Source organism: Fukomys damarensis, unplaced genomic scaffold, assembly GCF_012274545.1.
Source record: "Fukomys damarensis isolate Sample0158 unplaced genomic scaffold, DMR_v1.0_HiC HiC_scaffold_11, whole genome shotgun sequence".
Taxonomy (NCBI): Eukaryota; Metazoa; Chordata; class Mammalia; order Rodentia; family Bathyergidae; genus Fukomys; species Fukomys damarensis.
Genome location: NW_022900923.1, coordinates 22,428,167 through 22,438,258, shown reverse-complemented (window position 1 = coordinate 22,438,258; position 10,092 = coordinate 22,428,167). Strand labels below are relative to the sequence as shown.

Here is a 10,092-nt window from a genome sequence, read left to right as displayed (position 1 = left end):
AAATATTTCAGTATATGGAAGACCAATTATAGATTATGCTAGCTTGAAAAGGAACTAAATTTTAAGTCTGTAGTTTTCAAACACAGATTAGTTATAAGAATTTGGAAAAGTAATTAAGCAAAGGCCAGCATGTGCTAGAAATGGATATACTAACCTTGCTTAAAAGTATCTCAGACAAAATGGTACTTAAAATGTACAGAAGGATTCCAATCAGTCATTCTATGTGATTTTATCTTGCTTAAGTTCATAATTTTTTCCCAAAGAAAAAGATATTGCTTCTAATATAAAGACAAAGAATATAATATATGATATTTAAGAAAGAAGTACCTTCTTCTGAGAAATTGACCTTCTCTTCAACACTAGAGGCTTCTGGAAGAGAAAAAGCATATGTGTATATAATTTAAAAAACTAAAGCCAAGGATAAATAAGAGTAGCTAATTTAGGGAAACAAACATAAAAATACAATCAATTAGGCTGGGGATTTAGCTCAGTGGTTCCACTGGCTGCCTTGCAAGCATAAGGACCCAAGTTTAATCCCCGGTACCAAAAAAAAAAAAAAAAAAATACAATCAATGTTTTTTTCTGTTAAATCACTAATCTATTATTTCCTTCTGGCTGAGTCAGAAATAACTCTGTAAAATAGAATCAAAAATAGTGTTTATTTTTCCTTTAGTCATTGGTCTACTTGTATTCTAAAATGTAATTTGTATGTGCAGAAAACACTAAATACTACAACAATAAATATTCTAGTCCTTATAGATGGATATATTATTATTCTTTTTGCCAGATTGCCTATGCTACCATTAAAAGCCAGCGGAACTGAAAAACCATTTTTTAAACAAAAAAATTTGTTTGTTTCCCTGTAGTTTTGGGGATTGAATTTAGGGTCTCGTGCATCCTAGGCAAGTGCTTTACCAAAGAGCTGTATTCCAAGCCTTTTTAAGTTCACCTCTTCCCTTTCTCCCCTCTCCCTCCCTTCCCAATGTTCTTTTCTTTTCCTTCATCTTTCTTTCTTTCCTTCCTCCCTCCCTCCCTCCTTCTTTCTCTTTTCCTTTCCTTTCTTTTTTGTAGCATGGGAGTTTAAATCTTGTGCTCAATTTCTGAGCTACGTCTGTAGCCCTTTTAATACATTTCCACTGGCTTGAACCGCCAGACATACATGCATGACTGTCCCATTAGGCGGCCTGCACCACTGGATGGGACAGCCATACATGTACCACTAGTGGTTTCGAGCCTCTAGGCAGTGAGACAAACAAATTACAGCCCTGTCGTGAAGGTGTTAATTTTTTAAAAAATTTTGTGGCCAGGTTGTGCCAAGTTGCTCAGGCAGGATTCAAACTTGCTATTTTGAATCAGTCTCCATAAGAGTTGGGATTACAGGTTTGTGCCATGAGATAGTGTCTTGCTAAGTTGCCTAGGTTGTCCTCCTGCCTTAGCCTTCTCAAATCAGGTTTTTAGTGCACTGGTATATCCAAAAAGAAAATAAGAAAAGTAAAAAAACAAAACAAAACAAAAAAACCCTACAAAACCCTTTCCCTATTTTCAGCAGGGGCATATACATTGCTGTTTCTCCGAGCAATAGAGAATTTAAACAAATTTTAAAACATATTTAAAAACTTTCAAATGCAGTATTTTTACATATCAAATGATCATCATAGAGAAGCAGCATGATTTACATTTCAATTAAATTGAGAGAATGTTTCTTTTCTGCTTTTTTCTCTATTGGTTTTAACCTCTATATGCTTTTTATTTTTATTTTTATTTTCTCACTGCCTCTCTAACCAGGTCTTTATTCAAAATAAGCTGTCCAATTTTATGTCACCTGTCTAGGATAGGGATTGACTTTAAGAGTTTATGGAGCAGGCCACTTTTTAAAAGTGTAAAAGCTGTCAGTACCAAAATGGAGCTAAACAACACTAAACAAAATGGAGCTGGGAGGCCATGAAGGAAGAATCTTAAAGCATGTATGCTTTGTTTTGTTTTGTTTTGGAGACAGGGTCTCACTATGTAGTCCAGGCTGGCCTCGAACTCACTATGATCCTCTTGCTTCAGCCTCCTGAGTGCTGCGATTACAGACATATGCCACCACGTCCAGCTTCATGCATGTATGCTGATGATAAGAACTATTATAAGGTGTCTCTGAAACCAGCTCCTGATTAGTCACTTCTATGAAGATATTACTCTAGCAACAGCTAGTATTACCAACAAATAATCACCAATTCCTACAATTGCTTGTGCAGCCAATGAGATTTATTTAAAAATAACTCATGTAGCTCCTCTTCTGTCTTTAAAAGCAGCTTCTTGCACCTTCCCCTTTTGATGTACCTATGGTCTGCTATTACATGTATATCCTGAACTGCAACTCTTTGCAATTCATGAATAAAGTCTTTATTTTGAAGAGTTGTTCTGTCACTCCTTTTAGAGCGACAGGAATGAAGACTGTGGAAAGAAATCGCCAAAAAAATTCTATGGTGAAATGGAAATTTTTTCACATTAATACTATAGTACTGGTTAAAGTTTGAATTCTACTGAAAATACTACTACTTGATGATGGTGGCAAGTGCAAATCCGTATCTAAAGCATGTCTGCCAACATACATTGTAGAAGAAAGCTAACCCTGAGGAAATTGCTAATAAAATCACCTTATTCCTAAAAGCCCAGAGTTTGATATGTACAGTATGTGCTATTTAAATCTAAGCTCTAAAGGAGACTGTTCTTTATTTTTTTTTTTTAAAAAGAAAAGTCAAACTGGTCTCAGTGCTATTTCTCTTAAAAATTTTTAAATTAATATTTCTATCCCTTACAGGAGGAATTATTTCCTCCTTTATTTTATTTTCTAATTACCTATAATAGTTCCCTTTTTGTACAGCAGTTTTATTTATTTATATAACTATGCATATAACATGCAAATAAGACATGCTTTCTTAAGAGCTTGTAAGACATGTAAGTGTCCCTAGATATTTTTAAAGCCCACCATTTCCACTACACACCTAAGACTTTATGATATATGCTTGGTGTGAGGACTACAGGGTACTCAAGAAAACAAACTACTTACTCAGTGTTTCATCTGGGGATAAAAACAAAAATATTACAAATGACACTGAGTGCTTTATCAAAGGAAAATTAGCACACAAAAGTCAAATCCTGAATTTATTCTTGGAACAAATAAATGACAATATGGGTGACTTGCTTTGTTTCTGCCATCAATATAAATAATGAGTTGGCACACTTTTTTTCCATAAAAGGACACGTAATAAATCGTTCAGGCTTCATGAGTCATTTAAGATCTCTGTCACATGTGCTTTTCTTTCAAAAATGTAAAAACTGTTTCTTAGTTTGTGGGCCATACAAAAATGGATTATGGGACAGAAATATTAAAACAAAACAAAACAGATTATGGGACAGCCTAAAGGCTGTAGCTTGCTGATCCCTAAGATAGATACATCTAAGGCTGTTCAATACCAATGATACTTTTGAGGACACAAGAATGGGCAGCAGGAAGGAGATATCACAAGTATCTAAACACCACAAATGGCCATGGCATATAATCCTAGACATGAAACATTACTATAAAAGGAATCAAAGGGTGCTGTTCTTTACACCAATCTATAGAAAATTACTTCAATTGGAAAACACTTTTTCTACTTAAATTTTTATCATAAAATACTTATAAAATGAAATGATTTTGAAACACAGCAAAGTAAGCGTTGGGTTATTTCAGCTCCAAATTCCCTCCCAATTAAGAGTCTTGGCTTACAAAAAAATTTTGTTTTTAAATAGACTACTTGAGAAACTGTGTAGAATTATATTATACAGGATACGCTGGATTATTGCAAAAATCATTTTTAGCACCTAGATGCTAGAAATCCTAAAGTCTCTAAAAATCAGCCTGTACTTAAGCATAAATATAGCATACTTATAAATGAAGTTTTCTTTTTGCCTTAAAATGTAAAATTAAGCCCAACCACATTTAATGTAGGTTCACCTAAAATTAACAGTTCATGTTATCACATGTTGTATCTCAAGACAAGCACTGTGTGGGCTGGGGATTTAGCTCAGTGGTGCTGCCACTTGTCTTGCAAGTGTAAGGACCCAAGTTCCATCCCCAGTACCAAAAAAATAAAATAAAATAAAACCAAGACAAGCACTGAAAATAATTTAAACTAGTTTGACAAATATGACAAAAAATATTGAACTTTTTATTTTAAAAATCCTAAATTCATTTTCTAAGTCAAGGGAAAAACCCTAACTGCTAAATTGATATCTCCTTTCTTTAGTAGGAATTTAACAAAGGCCAGAAAAATACAATAAATTATTTCATGTTCTTATATGAATTTAAATGATAGTATAAGATAATTTCTGACTGAATAAAAATTGAGACTATTAAGGTAAATCATTGTTATTAGAACAGTGTCTCAGAGGCTGAGCTAACGAACAGAATTAGAAATAAACAAACCTAATTCTTTCATTTTAGTATTTTCATTTGTTCTGTATGCTGAATCTGCAAGAGAGATGAAAAATGATTAGAGCTGTAAGGAAATGTGTCATATGGTTCTTTACTACAAGTTTAAAACCTTAACAGATTTTTATCATTCTAACACTTGCAAGGATAGTCAACTATTATATTTTATAAAAACCATAATTCTTTCTTAAAGGGAATGATTGAAAAATAATAGAAATCTACTGTAAAGATAAATTTCCATTTTAGTTACAAGACAAAGCATCCAATTAAACACAGAAAATGAAGTGCAAGTAGATAGTGTAATGTAACTTTTTACTTTTCTTTCTTAGTCATAGAATCAATTTAAGGGCAATAGTTTTTAAGGTTTTAGTAAAAAAGAAATGTAATTGAGGCAAGGAAATTTTTATAGCTTCAGTCTTCCTACAAAGCCTGCCTGTAATTTTTTAATCAGTGGTATACTGTGAAGAAAAAAAGTCTACGATCTTACTTTAAAAGCATCATGTGAGCACAGCAATATATAAGAACCTTTTAAAGAAAATGGGGAAGTCCTTTATAAGCTGATATGAAAGATTTCCCAATGTCATGAAAACTAAAAGTAAACAAGAAGGTACAGAAAAAAAATATTTATCAGGCCAAAATTTCTGTTTAAAAAAGGAGAAAAAGGTAATTTACACATGAATTTTCTTAACTATCCAAAAATATCTCCAGAATGATACTTAGTAAACTGACACTGGTTGCTTCTGACAAGGAGATCAAATGGCTAAGAGACAGTGGACACAAGGAAACTTCACTGTACATCTATAGCAACTTTAGAGTTTTAAACCATATAAGAATATATACTAATTTAAAAATCAAATCATGTTTATAAGTTAAACCAACAGATAAAATAATCCCTTACCAGATCTTGTGCTTCTCAGAGGGGGTCTACAAAGGCTAATTACAGGGTCTTCACTGGTCACTGATACAAGAAAACATTAAAAAAAGAAGTTTTGTTATAAATAATCCCTTTATTTAATCAATACATGCTTATAGAGCTTTTCATTATGCTACAGAACTAAAGATAAGTTTTCTCCAAGTAAGTGACAAAAATGAAGTAGAAATAAATTTCCTACCACATAAATTCAAGGTCTTGGAAAAATTTGCGATTGTTTTCAGTAGACCACATTGTGTGGGTGTGTGGGTGTGTGTGTGTGTGTGTGTGTGTGTGTGTGTGTATAAAAGAATTGTAAATAAAATTCTTCTAAATTGCTCAAACAACCAAAATCTGAACTATAAAGTATCGACTCAATGATCTATTCCATTGTGACTTACGCTTATTATGATTAATGTCATATTTTAATTTTAGAATTAGCTCCCCAAGAGATAATGTATTTCCTTCAACTATTTACTGTGTTTGTCCAGGAAATGTAAAGGCTAATTTTAAATAAAATGTTAATGTTAGCCATAGGCGTAGGACTAATGGGGAAGTCAATTTCATTAAATAACATGATAGTTTTAGTCTAGAAAATCAGTCTCACACAACATAACTTAAAACCCAATATACACCTGATTTTGGATTCTACTGTTTTGTTTCAATCATCTCTATAGAAAGTTGTTAGTATTTTATTCATTAGCTATTTATAATTTACATAAATAGCTTTAAAAATAAATCTTGTATGTATGTTGATAAAGGTAAATTTTACTTACCATTAGCTCCAGTATTACAACTTTTTCTCTGTATTCCAAACTTTTCATGTTTAATTAAAGCTTAAAACTGAAAATCCAGTCTTGTTGGGTTTTTCCTAAGCTATATTTAAAAACAAAAAATCTATAACTCTATCTATATCTCAATGACTATTTCAGTTCCATCTTTCGATTTAAGCATTTTTTGTATGTCTTATCATATAAAACCCTAGGTAAGGTGCTCCAAGGAAACAACACCAGAGAGAGGTACAGGAGAGTAAAGTCACTAGTATCCCTCACTTGTCATCATTGCATCCAGCATCAAGTGTGAGAATGGCACAAAGCAGGTGCTCAACAAATATTTTCTGAATTCCACATCTCTTCTGTAGTTCCATGAGAACGGGGGAGGGGGGTTATCTGCAAATTTTGTGTACAATGTGATTTCACACGTACTATCTCATTTCTCCAGGGGCTTTATAAACTACATAGGACCAATACCGCAGTTGTACTATACCAGCCTGAGGTTCAAGGTGGGTAGGAACTTGACCAAGACCCAGTGACTTCCACATCATACAGCCATGCCTTTATAAATAGTCCTTAAATACAGGTCTAATTTAAACTTTTTTTAAAAAACTTGTTCAATATATTCTAATATACAACAGTTTTATAATGGTCTAGAGTCTAATACTCAAGTCTTCAGGGTAACAATTTCAATTTTTCTTTTTTTGCAGTATTAAGGACTGAAAGCAGGATCTTTGCAGAGCGCTATATCCCCAGCTCTTTTTAAAATTTTGAGACAGGGTCTTGCTAAATCACTAAATTTACCGGGTTGGGTTCAAACTTTCGATACTTCTGCTTCAAACTCTATGGTGCTGTGAGAAAAGGCATTTTTATAAACTTAGTCTAGATTTAAAAACTGACATATTTCTGCTTTTCTAGGACATACAACTAAATTTGAAGATAAACTCAAAGATTATGATTTCTTTCCAAACAGCCTGGAAAATATGATTACAGCACTCATTACTTAATGTAGTTTTCTAAAATATTTTATAATATTAACACAGTAGCTGGGCATGGTGGTGCATGCCTGTGATCCTAGCATTCAGGAGGCTGAGGCACGAGGATTCTTGTGAGTTTATGGAAGCCTGGGCTACACAGTGAGTTCAGGGCCAGCCTGATCTGCAACAGCTAAACCTTGTCCCAAAAACAAAAACTCAAAAATATTAGCACAGTAACACAGGGTATTCAAGAAATAAAGAATGTGTGTTTATTTGAAAGTGAATCAGAACTAAACATATTATATTCTAAATTGAGAATAGAAAAGTCCAAATAATAACCTTATTAGAAGTAACATAAATAAATCAAGTCCTGGGCAATAAAATCCAGGAATAGCTGGGCATGGTGGCATAAACACATCTGCAATTCCACCATTTTGGAGGGTGAGGCAGGGGCAGCGTGAGTTCAAAGCTACCCTGGGTTACATGGCAGTGCTACTCTGTCTCAAAAAAACCCAAAACCAATCCAAATATAAATAAAAAATTTTAGCTTCGACAATTCCAATCATTTATACTTGAGGGATTTTCCTATTGTCAATAAAAGAAAAATAACTGGAATAGCCAAAGCATTAAAAACTAAATTGACCTTAATCCTTTCTTAGTTTCAAAAAATATTTTTAACTTTTAAAAACTTAAGCAAATTATTAAATGTACCCTAATTCTACATTCCATTGATTCTAAGACTTTAATACTCTAATATCTTTGAAATTGGGAATAACCCATGGCTTATTACAATAAATTACCAGAATATAGGAAGTACTTTTTCCTCTAGGTGGCACATAAAACAATGATGGTGTAACTTACAAATGATGGCATCTTGGGTTTGATGAAACAATACATATATATATTTTTGGTACTGGGGCTCAAACTCAGGACCTCGCACTTGTGAGGCAGGCAGTAGAAGGACTGAGCTAATTCTCTGGCCCAGATGAAACAATATTACAATGACAAGATAATATTGTGTGAATATTTTCCTACACAGAAATTTTAAAATAGAGGGCAATGTGACATAATCATTTGACATTTAACAACTTTACCAACCAGCTAATTGCTACACGGGACAGTAATGGCAAGGTTCTTTAGGAAAATGAAAGGGTTTTGAAGAAAGCTGGATCTGAATTTTGGTTCAGTCACATATCACATGTTCTTAAGAGAAACTTAGATGTTCTAAGCTCCTTTCTCATTAATAAAATGGCTATACTACTTATCCTGAAAGGTTATAAGAATTAACACATCCAAAGTGGCACGTTGTGAGTACATATTCAAGGGTCCAACCTTGTCTTTTTTGGACACATATTAACACTGCTTAATTCAGAGAACAACAAAAACACTGAATGAGGGATCCTTGATGAATCTGTTTTTTTGTTTGTTTGAGACAGGGGCTCACTATGTAGTTTAGACTGACTTTGATCTCACTATGCAGCTCAGGCTGGCCTCAAACTCATGGCAATCCTCCTGCCTCAGCCTCCCAAGTGCTAGGATCACAGGCGTGTGCCACCATGCCCAGCTCTGATGAATTTGTATTTTAAAAAGGTGGCAGGTTAACCAGGATGGGTGATGTATATGTGTAATACCAGCACTCTGGGAGATTGAGGCTGAGTTTGAGATCAGCATGAGTAATTTAGCAACTTGTGAGATTCTGTCTCACAATAAAAAAGGGCTGTGGCTGTAGCTCACTGCAAAAGCCCTGGTTTCAATCCTGAAGTGGCAAGTAAGAAGAAAAAACAGAACTATTCTTACCTGGAACTTCTTGTGTTCTGACAGATTTCTTTGAGACTGTTTGGTTTGTAACAGTTTGAGAAGATGGTTCATCCTCTAAAGAAAAGACATGGTAAGAGTTAAAATCCAGGATATAGTACATGGCCTGGGAGATAACACAGATGATGCATACTTAGCAGCAATATATAAGCAAAAATGTAGGAGTTCATTTCTTTAGAAATGTGTGATTAAGTTCACCAAAGCTTAAAAATCAAACTACTCCTAAGACAGTGCAAGCAATTCAACAAATGCCGGGGATTTAGCTCAGTGGTTCCAGCGCCTGCCTGCCTTGCACCAGGACCTGAATTTGATCTGGAAGCAAGGGAGAAAGAAAAGAAAAGAAAGGAAAAGAAAAAAAGAAAAGAAAAGATGCCAGGGGTTTGTCTCTGGTTCAGCAGCCTGCCTCTGAAGTGGTTTGATGCCCAGTACACCCCCCAAATATTCACCACTACTGCTTTATGACAAAAGCATATGTAGTCAAAAGATGGCTTGAATATTAAAAATGATGTAGAAGAGTACAGTTGGAAGATTTACTAAAATAGATAAATTCCTAGGCCCTGTGCGAGAGTTAATACAAAGTGACAAATTTACTCTGCCTCCTATAGGCAAGGCACTCTCCCAGGTACTGAAAGAAATACACAGAATCCTTCAAGGTCTATCAATTTAGAAACAAAACTAACATATTATATAGGCAAAACTGTCTTGAATTATTACATCCAAAAGTAACTGACATACCTTTAACAAAGAGCTTGCCAAATCTAGTCTTTAAATATATTAGCACTTTTAAATGTGAGCAAGTAAACCCGAGGCCTACTACTTACTGTGTTTTAAATCGAAAAATCCATATACAGGTACTTTGTCTACAATTAACTATGTAACCCATTGTGACTCAAATGTTCTGATTTTTCCCTCATAGGCAGGTGCTTTACATAAACTTCATCTGCGACCGTGTTACATCTGGTATTATGGCATTAAGGAAACTGGCTCACTATCTGACTTTTAATTAATTACAGTCTTTTCCTTTTTTGGTTTTTGAGACAGGGCCTTGCTATGTGTTTCAGGATGGCCTCAAACTCACGGCGACTCTCCTGCCTCAGCCTTCTGAATGCTAGCATCACAGGCGTGCACTGCCATACCCACCCACCAACAGTGTGT

At 34.3% G+C, this 10,092-nt stretch overlaps 1 protein-coding gene across 1 annotated transcript in view; it reads right to left on the bottom strand.

The window, feature by feature from the left end:
- Positions 1-10,092, bottom strand: part of Tor1aip1 (torsin 1A interacting protein 1) — a 29,339-nt gene that overhangs the window by 17,438 nt on the left and 1,809 nt on the right. The window contains exons 4-7 of the mRNA XM_033761963.1: positions 8,920-8,994; positions 5,361-5,420; positions 4,457-4,501; positions 328-369 (exon numbers count right to left, since the gene is read on the bottom strand). Of these exons, the coding sequence (XP_033617854.1) occupies positions 328-369; positions 4,457-4,501; positions 5,361-5,420; positions 8,920-8,994 (222 nt within the window). The remainder of the gene's footprint in view (positions 1-327; positions 370-4,456; positions 4,502-5,360; positions 5,421-8,919; positions 8,995-10,092) is intronic.